Below are 17225 nucleotides of genomic sequence, written 5' to 3' on the forward strand. Positions count from 1 at the left end.
CTTAAACAGAAAATTAAGATGTAATATCTATTAAGTCTTAGAGTCATCATTGTGCAGTTTGATTAAAATGTGATTGTAAATTGTGTCTAAATATAAATAAGTAAATGTGAATAATAATTGTTCTTAGAATAAAATTATCCATCCATCCATCTTTAACCGCTTATCCGAAGTCGGGTCGCGGGGGCAGCTGCTCCAGCAGGGGGCCCCAAACTTCCCTATCCCGAGCCACATTAACCAACTCTGACTGGGGGACCCCGAGGCGTTCCCAGGCCAGTGTGGAGATGTAATCTCTCCACCTAGTCCTGGGTCTTCCCCGAGGCCTCCACCCAGCTGGACGTGCCTGAAACACCTCCCTAGGGAGGCGGCCAGGGGGCATCCTTACCAGATGCCCAAACCACCTCAACTGACTCCTTTCAACGCAAAGGAGCAGCGGCTCTACTCCGAGCTCCTCACGGATGACTGAGCTCCTCACCCTATCTCTAAGGGAGAAGCCCACCACCCTTCTGAGGAAGCCCATTTCGGCCGCTTGTACTCACGACCTAGTTCTTTCGGTCATGACCCAACCTTCATGACCATAGGTGAGGGTAGGAACAAAATTGACCGGTAGATCGAGAGCTTTGCCTTCGGCTCAGCTCTCTTTCGTGACAACGGTGCGATAGAGCGAGTGCAATACCGCCCCGCTGCCCCGATGCTCCGGACAACCTCCCGCTCCATTGTCCCTCACTCGTGAACAAGACCTCGAGGTACTTGAACTCCTTCACTTGGGGAAAAACCTCATTCCCTACCTGAGTACGCACTCCATCGGTTTCCTGCTGAGAACCATGGCCTCAGATTTAGAGGTGCTAATCCTCATCCCAGCTGCTTCACACTCGACTGCCAAGCTGATCCAGTGAGAGCTGAAGGTCACGGACCGATGATGACATGAAGACAACATCATCTGCAAAAAGCAGCGATGAGATCCCCAGCCCACCGAATCAAGCACACCTTCCCCACCCCGACTACGCCTCGATATCCTGTCCATGAATATCACAAACAGGATTGGTGACAAAGCGCAGCCTTGGCGGAGACCAACCCCCACATGGAATGAACTCGACTGCGCCGAGGACCCGGACACAGCTCTCGCTTTGGACGTACAGGGATTGGATCGCCCTAAGAAGGGACCCCCACCCGCATCTCCGCAGCACCTCCCACAGTCTCTCCCGGGGACCCGGTCATACGCCTTCTCCAGATCCACAAAACACATGTAGACCAGATGGGCATACTCCCAGGCCCCCTCCAGGATCCTTGCAGAGTAAAGATCTGGTCCGTCGCTCCACGGCCAGGACGAAAACCGCATTGTTCCTCTTCAATCCGAGGTTCGACAATCGGCCGAACCCTCCTCTCCAGCACCTTGGAGTAAACTTTACCAGGGAGGCTGAGAAGTGTGATACCCCTGTAGTTGGCACACACTCTCTGATCCCCCTTTTTGAAGAGGGAACCACCACCCCGTTCTGCCAATCCTTAGGCACTGTCCCAGATTTCCACGCAATGTTGAAGAGTCGTGTCATCCATGACACCCCCTTCACATCCAAAGCTTTCAGCATTTCTGGTCAGATCTCATCAATCCCCGGGGCTTTGCCACTGCGGAGTTGTTTGACTACCTGAGTGACCTCCCCCAGGGAAATAGAATCTGATCCCCCATCATCCTCCGGCTCTGCCTCTACCATAGAGGGCGTGTTGGGATTTAGGAGTTCTTCAAAGTGTTACTTCCACTTCACAACACGTATAGTTTCAAAATAGCTTTACAGAAAGTCAAGCTTAAACAGAAAATTAAGATGTAATATCTATTAAGTCTTAGAGTCATCATTGTGCAGTTTGATTAAAATGTGATTGTAAATTGTGTCTAAATATAAATAAGTAAATGTGAATAATAATTGTTCTTAGAATAAAATTATCCATCCATCCATCTTTAACCGCTTATCCGAAGTCGGGTCAGGGGCAGCTGCTCCAGCAGGGGCCCCAAACTTCCCTATCCCGAGCCACATTAACCAACTCTGACTGGGGGACCCTGAGGCGTTCCCAGGCCAGTGTGGAGATGTAATCTCTCCACCTAGTCCTGGGTCTTCCCCGAGGCCTCCACCCAGCTGGACGTGCCTGAAACACCTCCCTAGGGAGGCGGCCAGGGGCATCCTTACCAGATGCCCAAACCACCTCAACTGACTCCTTTCAACGCAAAGGAGCAGCTGCTCTACTCCGAGCTCCTCACGGATGACTGAGCTCCTCACCCTATCTCTAAGGGAGAAGCCCACCACCCTTCTGAGGAAGCCCATTTCGGCCGCTTGTACTCACGACCTAGTTCTTTCGGTCATGACCCAACCTTCATGACCATAGGTGAGGGTAGGAACAAAAATTGACCGGTAGATCGAGAGCTTTGCCTTTCGGCTCAGCTCTCTTTTCGTGACAACGGTGCGATAGAGCGAGTGCAATACCGCCCCCGCTGCCCCGATGCTCCGGACAACCTCCCGCTCCATTGTCCCCTCACTCGTGAACAAGACCTCGAGGTACTTGAACTCCTTCACTTGGGGAAAAACCTCATTCCCTACCTGGAGTACGCACTCCATCGGTTTCCTGCTGAGAACCATGGCCTCAGATTTAGAGGTGCTAATCCTCATCCCAGCTGCTTCACACTCGACTGCCAAGCGATCCAGTGAGAGCTGAAGGTCACGGACCGATGATGACATGAAGACAACATCATCTGCAAAAAGCAGCGATGAGATCCCCAGCCCACCGAATCAAGCACACCTTCCCCACCCCGACTACGCCTCGATATCCTGTCCATGAATATCACAAACAGGATTGGTGACAAAGCGCAGCCTTGGCGGAGACCAACCCCCACATGGAATGAACTCGACTGCGCCGAGGACCCGGACACAGCTCTCGCTTTGGACGTACAGGGATTGGATCGCCCTAAGAAGGGACCCCCACCCGCACTCCCGCAGCACCTCCCACAGTCTCTCCCGGGGACCCGGTCATACGCCTTCTCCAGATCCACAAAACACATGTAGACCGGATGGGCATACTCCCAGGCCCCTCCAGGATCCTTGCAGAGTAAAGATCTGGTCCGCTCGCTCCACGGCCAGGACCTAAAACCGCATTGTTCCTCTTCAATCCGAGGTTCGACAATCGGCCGAACCCTCCTCTCCAGCACCTTGGAGTAAACTTTACCAGGGAGGCTGAGAAGTGTGATACCCCTGTAGTTGGCACACACTCTCTGATCCCCCTTTTTGAAGAGGGGAACCACCACCCCGTTCTGCCAATCCTTAGGCACTGTCCCAGATTTCCACGCAATGTTGAAGAGTCGTGTCATCCATGACACCCCCTTCACATCCAAAGCTTTCAGCATTTCTGGTCAGATCTCATCAATCCCCGGGGCTTTGCCACTGCGGAGTTGTTTGACTACCTGAGTGACCTCCCCCAGGGAAATAGAATCTGATCCCCCATCATCCTCCGGCTCTGCCTCTACCATAGAGGGCGTGTTGGGATTTAGGAGTTCTTCAAAGTGTTACTTCCACCGCCCAATAACCTCCTCGGTTGAGGTCAACAGCGTCCCATCTTTGCTGTATACAGCTTGAATGGTTCCCCGTTTCCCCCCCTCCTAAGGTAGCAGACGGTTTTCCAGAAGCACTTTGGTGCGGACCGAAAGTCCTTCTCCATGGCTTCTCTGAACTTTTCCCACACCCACTGCTTTGCCTCCCTCACAGCCGAGGCCGCTGTCGGTACCTTGCAACTGCCTCCGGAGACCTCCGGGACAACAAAACCCGGAAGGCCTCTTTCTTCAGTCGGACGGCTTCCCTGACCACCAGTGTCCACCACGGTGTTCGAGGGTTACCACCCCTTGCGGCACCTAAAACCTTGAGGCCGCAGCTCTCCACCGCGGCTTCGGCAATGGAAGCTTTGAACATTGCCCACTCCGGTTCAATGTCCCCAACCTCCGCAGGGATGCCTGAAAAGCTCCGCCGGAGGTGTGAGTTGAAGATCTCGCAGACAGGGACCTCCTCCAAACGTTCCCAGTTCACCCGCACTACTCGCTTGGGCTTCCCAGGTCTGTCCAGAGTCTTTAAATTATAGAATAAAATTATATTTTATTTAAATGATGTTCTAAGGTATCTGAAGTATTTCCGTACTCTGCAATATTTCCCATTATCTAAGCACAGGGGTGGCCATGGCCACCATGAACCCCATTGGCCACCCCACTCGCAATTGCCAATTTGGTCATTTTTACATATATTTATATATATATTCCTTTCATGGGATCTTAATTATTTCATTAAGCTTTGGGAATATCTTGGGTCAAACAAGGCCAGTTAATTTAAAGCATAATTCATTTAGAACATATATTACACAGAAGGAAAACATTGTCCTTTCATACATATTGGAGGTCCACATTGCAATGCCATAAGCACAGGTAAGACCATGGATGCCACCTTGTGACTGTGAATAAGGGTAGGGTTGTGCAAAACTACCAATTTTTACAATCGACTAGTCGGTCAGTTGTTTGAACTACTAGTCATCTAGTCTGTGCTGAGGATAATAATTAATAATTAGGCATAAAAAAGCGCCACACTTCAACTTGGAAACTAACAGATATTCCACAAAAGGTTAAATAACTGTAATATCTTATTGCACAAAACATCCCATTAAAACAACCATCGCTAAAAATATGCTAGTGGTCGAGCCTAGTAATCGATTAGTCAATTGTTGGATGACTAGTCTATTTGAAATACTGTAGGAAAGAGCACAGCGCATAAAGTTATTGGTTTTATGATGACTCGTACAATACTTGCACGAAAACTAGGCTTGAATTGTGAGTGTTTCGGCTGAGATGAAGAAATATATTTATCGTGTGTAAAGCACCGAAAGGCAGATGAGTATCACTGAATTTGCCGGAAAACCACTGCAACAACCAACATACTTAACTCCCGCTTCAGTTCCACTCAAATACCTGCAATTCGGGGCTGGACCAAAATCACACTAGAGTTAGAGAGAGAATGCTGCAAATGCATTCATTTCAATTGGGATGGTGCGTCAGAAGGACAAAGAGGGAAAACATAATGGTTTCGGATAGTGAAGCTCCGTCATGTGACCAAAAGTTTAATACATTTAAACTTTTGCTGCAATACACTGTAGTGTAGGCATCCATTGACCAATAAGAATCTCAGAAAGGCAGGACTAGTTGCGCTGTGAAACTGAACAAACATGGCGGACAAAAACTTGGTGAATTAATTCCCTGTCCTCTTATCTTTTATCTGGTTCATTGTCAAAAAGATATATTTTAAATAGCCATCTCTATCCGTGACTTCCCTCTGTGGCATGTGCCTTCCAAACACACCTTAAACACACCAGTCCCATGGGATAGATCTGCCAGAGCTATCCCTTGTGTGTATGTCCTCTAAATGAGATGCTTCTGCAGGTATCGTGATAATCCACTTTTATAAAAATGTACCAGCCCCCACAGTGATTTTGATTGGTTTTGCCACTTATTCAGACATATCTTTCATTGCCTAAAAGTGGTGGGCCATCACTCAGTAGTTTGAAAAATGCTCCCGTTGATTCAATGATATGGCAGATGTGAAATTAGCAGCATGGCTATGTAGGCAATCTGTTGCCTAACAACAGACAATGATAAAGTTTAATGTCATTATACAAATATGTCTGATCACAGAATGATCCCTGAAAGCACACATACAGCACATGGACATCTATTTAATGCGTGTGTTTCATCTGGAATGTGTCTGTAAGATGCTCTCAGAGGTCAAAAGGACATTCAGCTTATGTCTTAGAGATGCTTATGAATTAGAATGCATGTATATCTGCTATTTTTAAGATGATTCTGAGATGTATGAACACATTAGAATGCAATGCTTTCCAGATGAAACACTCTTTAACAGACATCATAATAGTATGTGTGCTATCTAGGATGTGATCAGACCAATCAGAATCAAGTATATTTCAGACAGCTGTGTAATAATATTTTTAGTTTCTGATTCCAGCAGTGTTCAGCTTTGCTGTGCCAGAGAATATTTGTAATGAACACGTATCCCTTAAAAGTATTTGTAATCCATTTACAAAATTTACCTGTTTGACATGCTACTTTGGCTACTGTATTTTATTGGAAAATGAAATATTACACTACAAGCACTGCTAATGACAACTGATCAAGACAATATTGCATCTTTAATCTCATTAACAACAAACACTTGGTACGTCAAATGGCTCTTCCCACATTTATAATAGGTGCAAAATTATAGTTAAAGGAATAGTTCACCCAAAAATGAAAATTCTCTCATCATTTACTCACCCTCCTGCTATCCCAGATGTGTCTGACTTTCTCTTCTGCATAACACAAATTATGATTTTTAGAAGAATATATCAGCTCTGTAGGTCCATACAATGCAAGTGAGCACATAAAGGCATTATAAAAGTAATCCATATGACTCCAGTGTTTTTATAGATATAATACATATAATACATATCTTCAGATGTGATATGATAGGTGTGGGTGACAAACAGATCAATATTTAAGTAATTTCTTGCTATTCTTCTCCCTGCCCAGTAGTGGGCGATATGCATGAAGAAAATTAATTGCCAAAAACAAAAGAAGAATGTGAAAGTTAAGGTGGAGATTGACTGAGTGGGGAGGAGAATTTTTAGTAAAAATGTATTGACCTGTTTCTCACCCACACCTGTCATATCACTACAGAAGTCATTGATTAAACCACTGGAGTCTTATGGATTACTTTTATGCTTGCTTATGTGATTTGTGGATCTTCAAAATGTTGGCACCCATTCACTTGCATTGCAATCTTCGAGTTCAGCAGAAAAAGAAAGTCATACACATCTGGAATGGCATGAGGGAGAATAAATGAGAGAGTTGCTCAATACAAACCCCATACATTTCAGATAAATAAGCAGTAAAAAAATATGAATTTTTTTTCTGACAGAAACGTAACATTTTCATGTTTAAGTTGCATTCCATTAATACTATTATCCAAAAAGTGATTATGCTTCTGCAGTGGTATTAACATGGGAATAACTACCTTAAACCAGCAAAACATTCTTAAATGTATACATGAGTGAAAAATTACCTCCCACAGTTTATACAAAAGGTTTATTTGTAAATAATTTTTTAAACATAAATCTTTTTTTCTTTTCTTTTTTTTCTTTACTAATGTCATCCAGATGTCTCTAGAAACAATCCATGATTATGAGAATATCTAAAATCTTTAAAGTGACATGTTATTATGTTAAGAGTAATTCGATTTGGATTGTCACATCTGCTGGGGATTTTGGTGGTGTTTCAGGAGCAGTGGTCGTTTCTCGTGCATTCATTGGAGTTTATCAGTTTCTTCTCAGAAATTAATATGCAAAGGAACCTGGTCATCATCTGAGAAGAATCTCACTGAAATAAAAAAATAAGACAAATCAAGAGAGTAAATCATCATCATCATAATTAGTCCTGTCAATACCATACCCTATGCACACTTCAATATAATATAAAATAATATAATATAATATTCTACTTTATATAAAACTTTAGCTATTGATATCAATTGATAACAGCCCTTTTTAATTTCTTGGGATTAAATTTATTTTAAACGAAGTCAAAAGCTAAATTAGGAATATTAAACTATGAGATTATTTGAATAAAAATAGGTCAATTAAAAATAAATGGGGCCATATAATGGGGCATCTAATTAATTCATATTTTAAAATGCTTAAACTTGTATTTTAGGGGTACATTTAGGTATAGTCATTATAATTACAAATTATGTGAATGGGAAGTCTCCACAAGGAAATGCATACAAATGTATGTGTTGTTAAATGTGTTTATGAGTGCTTAGCACATACCCTGTGATGTGGACTGCCCTGAATAAGAAGACACCTTATCCACATCAGACTCATTTTCAAAAATGGGGACTCCATCAATGTTCTGTAAGATAAATATCTGTGTTCATAGAGAAGACCAAGAAGTGCTACCAATTATCAATTCATTAAATACAGAGTATTATGGATACAATTATTAATTGAAGTGTACAATAATATTCCTGGTGCACAGGGTTGAAATGTCATTTTCTACTATACATTTGAATCTCAAAAGCCTGTCAACAAGGGTCATATTTTACCGCTAGAAAACTGCTTAAAGATCATGAATCTTATTTTTAGGACTATTAAGATTTGCATTGTGACATTATTTTCATGCCAATGAAAAACAACCCACCCCACCATATCCTATTTCTCTGTAATGCAAAAATACAATATCATGTTTTTTTAAAGTGTACAGTATTTATACAGTAATTATCAATGTAGAATTTAACCAGGACCATATTAACCCACTGGCTTACACAGGCCAGTGACTGCAGGGGGGCACCCAGCTCTCATGGGGAGCACATCATGTTAACGCATTCAGCGAGAGACGATGATATAAACCTGGGGCGCAACAGCGAAAGCCGTCCGTGTATCGCATGTTCATAGAAGAACAGTCTGCAGCCACCCCGCCCCCCAACCCTACGACTGGCCTCATTATACCAATTTACTAACAAGCACCACCTCCCATCATACATTTTTGTATCGCCTCCAGCACATTTACCTTCTCCTGTGGTGACACTGGAAGCATGTCGCATTTAGGATGGGTTTAGATCTCGTGTAAAAACCAGAACGTAATAGCATTCGCATTATCAGTGATGAGTGCGATTCGGAAGTTGTAAAAACAGTACATTTTTAGGTTTGGGTTTGATGTTTGGGTTGGGGGGTATAGTTAATAAAACATGTATTCCACTTCACTTTACAGTACAGCTGAAAACATTTAACGGTACAACTCGCATTTGGCATCCCTCCATGGACATTTTACCCAGAAAATGGAGCTCACACGTAGGGTTGCCAACTGTCCCGTATTAGCCGGGACGTCCCTTATATTGGGCCTAATTGATCTGTCCCATACGAGACCTCCCTTGTCCCTTTTATTGACTCCTATGCTGATCTAACCACTGACTGATACAACAGCAACAGTAGCAGTGCTGATCACGACACTTGAGAATGATCACCGACACATGTCATCATCCAATCACAGCCTCCCTCAAGCGAATCAGTATACGTTAAGTAAATGCGGCAAAAAAAAATGTGTGACACTGTTCAGTCCATTTGGTATGTGGAAATACGGATTAAACTGCAAATATGTATAACCCAGCAAAAAAAACAAAAACTGCATCTACAATAAACAATGGGAAGTAAAAAAGACGTGGGTTAAGCCCGTCTGCTGGACTCAACGGAAGACTTCTATACTTTATGTCGTAGGGAATTTTCAGTTGGCTATGGAGGTGAGAATTACTTGACTCAACACTGCTTCTTCAGAAATGCACAAGAAGGCCACACTAGCTAAAGTTGCAAGCAATATCGGTGCATTCTTTGGGGCAGCAGCTATGGTGGAAAATGACAAAATAGCAGCAAGTGACGCCTTGTACATGTTTAAAAGTGAAGATTGACATTACATTTGGCCATTGTATTAAAGAGGTTTTTAATTTAAGCAAATTTGGTGCAGTTCACACAGAACACATTTTGCGTTCCTCTGTACTGTTTTTTTTTTTTTTATTATTGTTTTCCTCTGCGAACAAGCTCTAGGTTGACCTATAAATATTGCGCAGCATCTCACGCCAGAGCCCCACTGAAAAAATGTCCTGTATTTAGCTGATAGAAAGTTGGCAACCCTACTCACACGTGCAACACTTACAGCTTTGTCTACATGGGGCAGAGTTTCAAATTTCGGTAAGCACAGACAGATTTCCATCGATTTGACTGTGAGATCTGTCTGATCCAGACACAGAATTTGGGGGAAATGTGATTTATTGTCATGAAAATTTCACAATGGTATTAAGAATGTAAGTTCTTTAAGTAATATATATTTCTTTAAGAAATTTTAAGTTACATATATTCTTTAAGTTCTATAAGTTCAATAGTAATACAGTGCTGTGAAAAAGTATTAGCCTCCGTCCTGATTTCTTCTGTTTTTGTGTATATTTCATACTAAATTGTTAATATTCAAACTAAATCTAACAGAAAACAAAGGCAATCTGAGGAAACACAAAATACAGTTTTTAAATGATAATGTTATTTATTGAAGCAAAAAAGTTATCCAATACCAACTGGGCATGTGTGAAAAAGTATTTGCCCCCTTAGTTACTAAATCTCCAAATCAATGAAACGGCATTCATTTTGGGGTTCAGCTGGACTAGACACATCCGCACCTGATTACTGACAGCCCTGTTCAATCAAATCAATGCCTAAATAGAACTTTTCCAGCAGCATGAAGTTGGCTAAAAGGTTTCACCCAGTAGCACACTATGCCAAGGTTGAAATAAATTCCAGATATTATGAGGGGAAAAGGTAATTGATATATGTCTGGGAAGGGTTACCAAGCTAAGTCAAAGGTTCTGGGACTCCAAAGAACCACTGTGAGAGCCATTATCTCTGAATGGAGAAAACTTGGCACAGTAGTGAACCTTCCCAGAAGTGGCCAAACTTTCAAAATACCTCCAAGAGCACAGCTATGACTCTTTTATATCTACGTCAGTTACATCTGGCGTAAATCAAATGCGGAATTCCACAAAAAGATCATCATATCTACAGTAAAATATAGTGGTGGTAGTGTGATGGTGTGGGGATGCTTTGCTGCTTCAGGGTGACTTGCAATAATTGAGTGAATCATGAATTCTGCTCTCTTCCAGAAAACCCTGAAGGAGAACATCCGGTCATCAGTCCGTGAGTTGAAGCTCAATTATTATGTATGTGATTATGTTTTTATGCAGCAAGACAATAATCCAAAACATAGGAGTAATTCCACCTCTGAATGGCTCAAAATAAATAAAATTGGGGCCTGGGAAGCTCAGTGGTAAAGACGCTGGCTACCACCCCTGGAGTTCGCTAGTTCGATCCTAGGGCATGCTCCAGCCAGGTCTCCTAAGCAACCAATTTGGCCCTGGTTGGTAGAGTCACATGGGGCAACCCCTTTGTGGTCGTTATATTGTGGTTAATTATCGGTGGGGCACATGGTGAGTTGTGCATGGATGCCACGGTGGAAGCCTCCACATGCGCTATATCTCCGTGTCAACATGCTCAACAAGCCACGTGAATGGTCTCGATGGGTTGATGTCTCAGATGCGGAGGCAGCTGGGATTTGTCCTCCGCCACCCAGATTGAGGCAAATTACTACGTGACCACGAGGACTTAAAAGCACACTGGGAACTGGGCATTCCAAATTAGGAGAAAAAGGGGGGAAAAAATAATAATAAATTTAAGTTTTAGAGTTGCCTAGTCAATGTCCTGACTTGAGATATTGTTGCAGGACCTTAAACGGGCAGTTCATGCTCGATAAACCCTCCAATGTGGCTGAACTAAAGCAGTTCTGCAAAGAAGTGTGAGCCAAAGTTCCACCATATTGTTGTGAAAGACTGATCTCCAGTTATCAGATGCATTTGGTTGCAGTTGTTGCTGCTAAAGGTGGCACAACCAGTGTTGGATAACTTTTTTGCTTCAATAAAAAAAAAAAAAATATATATATATATATATATATATATATATATATATATATATATATATATATATATATATATATATATATTAAAACTGTATTTTTTGTTTACTCAGGTTGTCTTTTGAATGTTATATCTCTTTTGAAATCTAAAAAAATTAGTATGAAAAATATAAAAAAACAGGAGAAATCAGGAAAGTAAATACTTTTTCACAGCACTGTTGTAATGTACTATATATATTGTGCGTGTGTGTGTGTGTGTGTGTGTGTGTGTGTGTGTGTGTGTGTGTGTGTGTATATATATATACATATATACATACACACATGTTCCTCAATTAGAAGGAACTAAAGTCTTTTCAGTGTACTGTGTGTGGATAAACATGCTTCTGTATTTGTTTTATGATGGGACAACTGTAGCCTCATAATCAGACACGTAACCCACTTCTCCATGAGCTTGAAGTCTCCTCTTCAGCTCCATGTTTTCTCGCTGCAGTATCTTATTCTGGACAACAGATAGAGAATCAGACAGACTCAGAGACAACAAATCAACAGACACTATTCAATCAAAACTAAAGCTCAAACATACTGAAATAGAAATCAGGACTGTTAAATTTACAAGAATTCTAATTTTAGAGGGTTTGAAACCAGCATATACAGGTGAAATTCAAAAAATTTGAATATCGTGCAAAAGTTCATTAATTTCAGTAATTCAACTTAAAAGGTGAAACTAATATATTATATAGACTCATTACAAGCAAAGTAAGATATTTCAAGCCTTTATTTGATATAATTTTGATGATTATGGCTTACAGCTTATGAAAACCCCAAATTCAGAATCTCAGAAAATTAGAATATTACATGAAATCAATAAAAAAAGGATTTTAAATACAGAAATGTCGGCCCTCTGAAAAGTATAATCATGCATATGTACTCAGTACTTGGTTTGGGCCCCTTTTGCATTAATTACTGCCTCAATGCGGCGTGGCATGGATGCTATCAGCCTGTGGCACTGCTGAGGTGTTATGGAAGACCAAGATGCTTCAATAGCGGCCTTCAGCTCTTCTGCATTGTTTGGTCTCATGTCTCTCATCTTTCTCTTGGCAATGCCCCATAGATTCTCTATGGGGTTCAGGTCAGGCGAGTTTGCTGGCCAATCAAGCACAGTAATACCATGGTCATTGAACCAGGTTTTGGTACTTTTGGCAGTGTGGGCAGGTGCCAAGTCCTGCTGGAAAATGAAGTCAGCATCTCCATAAAGCTTGTCTGCTGAAGGAAGCATGAAGTGCTCTAAAATGTCCCGGTAGACGGCTGCGTTGACTCTGGACTTAATAAAGCACAGTGGACCAACACCAGCCGATGACATGGCTCCCCAAACCAACACAGACTGTGGAAACTTCACACTGGACTTCAAGCATCTTGGATTGTGTGCCTCTCCATTCTTCCTCCAGACTCTGGGACCTTGGTTTCCAAATGAGATGCAAAATTTGCTCTCATCAGAAAAGAGGACTTTGGACCACTGAGCAACAGACCAGTTCTTTTTTTCTTCAGCCCAGGTAAGACGTTTGACATTTGAAGCCCATGTCCAGGACCCGTCTGTGTGTGGTGGCTCTTGATGCAGTAACTCCAGCCTCAGTCCACTCCTTGTGAAGCTCCCCACACATTTGAATGGCCTTTTCCTGACAATCCTCTCCAGGCTACGGTCATCCCTGCTGCTTGTGCACCTTTTTCTGCCACACTTTTCCCTTCCACTTAACTTTCTATTAATGTGCTTTGATACAGCACTTTGAGAACATCCAACTTCTTTTGCAATTACCTTTTGAGGCTTTCCCTCCTTGTGGAGGGTGTCAATGATGGTTTTCTGCACAACTGTCAGGTCAGCAGTCTTCCCCATGATTGTGAATTCAACTGAACCAGACTGAGAGACCATTTAAAGGCTCAGGAACCCTTTGCAGGTGTTTAGCTGATTAGAGTGTGACACTTTGAGCCTACAATACTGAACCTTTTCACAATATTCTAATTTTCTGAGATTCTGAATTTGGGGTTTTCATAAGCTGTAAGCCATAATCATCAAAATTATATCAAATAAAGGCTTGAAATATCTTACTTTGCTTGTAATGAGTCTACATAATATATTAGTTTCACCTTTTAAGTTGAATTACTGAAATTAATGAACTTTTGCATGATATTCTAATTTTTCGAGTTTCACCTGTAAAACAACTGATAGAGATTTGCATCAATGGACTTTTGACTCAAAAACTTTACCTTTACTGAGATATAACCCTTGTGACAAACTTGTGTATGCTGATTGATTACCTTGTGTCTCAAGGCTTCCACAACCAGGTCACGATCACCTCCCAGACAATCATTTTGTTTGCAAGCCTGGAATGCATCACCTATGATGGACACCAGCAGATGAGACTGAGAGAGAGAGAGAGAGAAAGAGAGAGAGAGAGAGAGAGCGCGAGAGAGAGAGAGAGCAAAAATAATAAAAATACACTTGATTTTAACATGTGAGTGGTGTTTGCTCATGCAAAAGTTGTCACGATGCAAAGTTATGCAAACACATTGAAGACTTCTGTAACTCACAAACTTCTTGCTCTGGAGAATGTAGCAGTGAAACACGTCCGCCGCAGGGTGTTTGGTAACAAAGCCAAGGATTTTGGGCTGTGTCGGGTGAACTGCACAGAATGAAATGGAGGACAGAGCGCAGGTGTACAGCATGAACTGAGAAACAGAGAGAGGGAGAGAGAGTGTAATGAATGTCAAGACATGAGAGTTTCCTGTATTTCTTGAGATTTGGGGTTTGTTTTGAGTTTTTATTAAATGCTGTGATTAGATCCACCTCTCTTACCTTGACATTTATTACAGAGAGAGTCATAGAGGTGCTTTCTATAAAGGCTAGTTCACCCACAAATGTAAATTCTGCCATAATTTACAAGAAAGAAAGTCATATGGTTTGGAACAAAATGAGCATGGGTTAAATCATGACAGAATTTTCATTTTTGGGTGAACTGTCAAGTTAAATATGTGTATACACCTCGGTCACACCTTTGTTTTATGTTCTAGGATGTCAATGGCACTCCGTGTAAGAAACAAATATGCTTTCTTCTTATTTTTTTTCACTTTCTCATTCATCTCTTTATTAGGATCCTGAATGAAGGAGAAAATGGAGAAGAACTGGTTACAGGGATATAAACAGTCACATTTGTAATGAGAGACATTTATGAATATATATCACCTGCAAGGTTTCTACTGCGTCAGTGAGAATCTGCAACCCAACTGCACTACCCACCTCGACACGACCCCAAAACTACAAACATAGCCCACAAACCACTATGTGAGTGCTGAACAGTACACAGTTGCGATAAAAAAAATTATGAAAGCATTAGATGACAAGAAAAGTAGCATAAACATTGCAAGTCATTGCAAAAATGTCTCTGAAAGTAAAGTTAGTTCTGAGAAATGCTCAAGCATTATTTGTTTGCTTTTATTATTTACAACATTTACACTTTCTATGGCAATTAGATGATTTACTCACTTTAACTGAGAAGGATATTTCACTGTCATCATCTATGTCATTCATTTTCACCACTCTTTTGACTCAACTGTTGAAACAAAACTCAAGTTGTAGCACAGAGGACGATAATTTTTTTCATTATTATTTTTATTATTCTCATAGATAAATAACATATAAGACATATTTTTATATCTTTATTTAACATCGCAGCTGTTTTAAACACATACTGTGCACTGTAAATATAAAAATTTACTCAATTTAAACTTAAGTTTTTACTAATATTACTAGTTTTAATTAAGTTACAATTACTCTCTAATCCCTAAAGTTGTCATTAATAAAAACATTTAAGTGATCCTAATTAAACAGTAAATAAAATGTCACAATTTGGATCATAACTTAAATATATATGTTCTTTAAACTGGCTTCGAGTACTACAAACTCAAAATTATCAAGTATAAAATTGTGGCTGTGTGGCATACCAATAAGCCCTTGCACTGGAATAAACAATGGATGTTAGGTCAAAACAAGGGAACTTAAGTCAAAAAATAATAATTGTTATTTAAAAATGTATATAGTTTTCATTATTATTAATAATTAAATTAATAATACTATTGTTCTTGTGTTGTTGTACTGTATCTGGTTGATAATTGTGATTTTTGTGAAGTCACCATTAGGGTAGTAAGTGTTACCTCACATTGGAACCTGTTAATCTTAAAGGAATAGTTCACCCAAAAATGAAAATTCTCTCAATATTTACTCACCCACATTTTATCCCAGATGTGTATGACTTTATTTCTTAAGCAGAACACAAATTATGATTTTTAGAAGAATTTCTTTGCTTTTCTGGTCTATACAATGCAAGTGAATGGTTGCCAAAATTCAGCATAAAATCAGCATAAAAGTAATTCTTAAGACTCAAGTGGTTAAATCAATGTCTTCAGAAGCTATATAGTAGTTGTGTGTGAGAAACAGATCAATATCCATTAATCCAAGTCCATTTTTACTATACATTATTCTCCCTGCACAGTCAGGCTGCCATTTAACTTTCATTGTCACATTCATCCTCTTGTGTTTTTGGTGATTCACCAAAGAAGTGAATCAAAAATATTACTTAAATATTGATTGGTTTCTCACCCACACCTATAATATCACTTCAGAAGAATTTAACAACTGGAGTCATATGGATTACTTTTATGCTGTCTTTATGTGCGTTTTGGAGCATCAAAGTTGTGGCACCCATTCACTTGCATTGTATGGACCTACAGAGTGGAAATATTCTTCTAAAAATCTTAATTTGTGTTCTGCAGGAGTAAGTGATGAGAAAATTTTTTGGTGAACTATAAGTTTAAGCCATTGTTCTTTACTCAATTATACTTTACAAAAGTGCAGATTTATGTGCACTAAGAAGTACTGAGTAGAGTCCAATGTGCCATATGGCTAATCTAGAGTCCAGTCATCATTTTCATTTTACTGTATAAGATGTGATACAAATTTAATTTAAATATAAAAATAAAAACATTGATACCTTAATCACAGCTGAGTTAAGTTTACTTGTAACTAGTTATCATTATAATAAAAAATTAAGTTCCGTTAACTTGAGCCAAATAAGTACTGTATGTTTACATAGAAAAAGCATGCAAACCGATTGCCTTAAAAAATATAGGTAAGGTCAACTAATTCGATTTTACAATATAGATGAAAACTCAATTGATACAAGTGTAGTAAACAGACTGTATATATATATATATATATATATATATATATATATATATATATATATATATATATATATATTACAAATATACTGTAAGAAACAATTTATACACTTACGTTTAGGCGAGACCTTTGTATTGTTGAAGTTATGTCTTCTTCCGCTGTCTCTCAGGGTTAAAGTCACACAATGTTAATGGTTAACTATAATATTTCTTTATGGCACATCAAACCTAATAACTCAGCTATTACCATCTGCTGTATTACCAATGTTTTGTCATACTGTATGTATTTATGGACATTTTATTTATCTATAGATTTTATATTTTTATTTTAGTCAACAACCGGATTCTTTGTTTATTTAAATTTGATAAAGGAGATGCCATAAACAAAAAGTTGTTGTAACCAGCAGATGGAGCTGCTGTAGATAAAATTATT

At 40.2% G+C, this 17225-nt stretch overlaps 1 protein-coding gene across 1 annotated transcript; it reads right to left on the reverse strand.

Moving 5' to 3' along the window:
* Positions 1-6139: 6139 nt before the first annotated feature.
* On the reverse strand, positions 6140-16992 carry LOC127628468 (PTB domain-containing engulfment adapter protein 1-like). Its single transcript, XM_052105223.1, has 9 exons — positions 16908-16992; positions 15099-15165; positions 14799-14870; positions 14609-14710; positions 14147-14284; positions 13874-13978; positions 12003-12062; positions 7888-7969; positions 6140-7438 (listed from the first exon to the last, which is right to left on the reverse strand). The coding sequence occupies exons 2-9, from the start codon at positions 15141-15143 to the stop codon at positions 7389-7391; spliced, it is 654 nt and encodes a 217-aa protein (XP_051961183.1). The 5' UTR covers positions 15144-15165; positions 16908-16992; the 3' UTR covers positions 6140-7388.
* Positions 16993-17225: the final 233 nt, after the last annotated feature.

The sequence above is a fragment of the Xyrauchen texanus genome, chromosome 35 (assembly GCF_025860055.1).
Source record: "Xyrauchen texanus isolate HMW12.3.18 chromosome 35, RBS_HiC_50CHRs, whole genome shotgun sequence".
In the NCBI taxonomy this organism is placed as follows: Eukaryota; Metazoa; Chordata; class Actinopteri; order Cypriniformes; family Catostomidae; genus Xyrauchen; species Xyrauchen texanus.

What these genes read in the sequence shown, in the direction of transcription:
- LOC127628468 (XM_052105223.1), bottom strand. Translation starts at nt 15,143, where the DNA reads ATGAATGACATAGATGATGACAGTGAAATATCCTTCTCAGTTAAA. An exon ending in ACGCAGTAGAAACCTTGCAG is followed by an intron (nt 14,711 to 14,798) that starts GTGATATATATT and finishes TCCTTCATTCAG; the next exon opens with GATCCTAATAAAGAGATGAA. An exon ending in GACTTCAAGCTCATGGAGAA is followed by an intron (nt 7,970 to 12,002) that starts GTGGGTTACGTG and finishes TTTATCTTACAG; the next exon opens with AACATTGATGGAGTCCCCAT.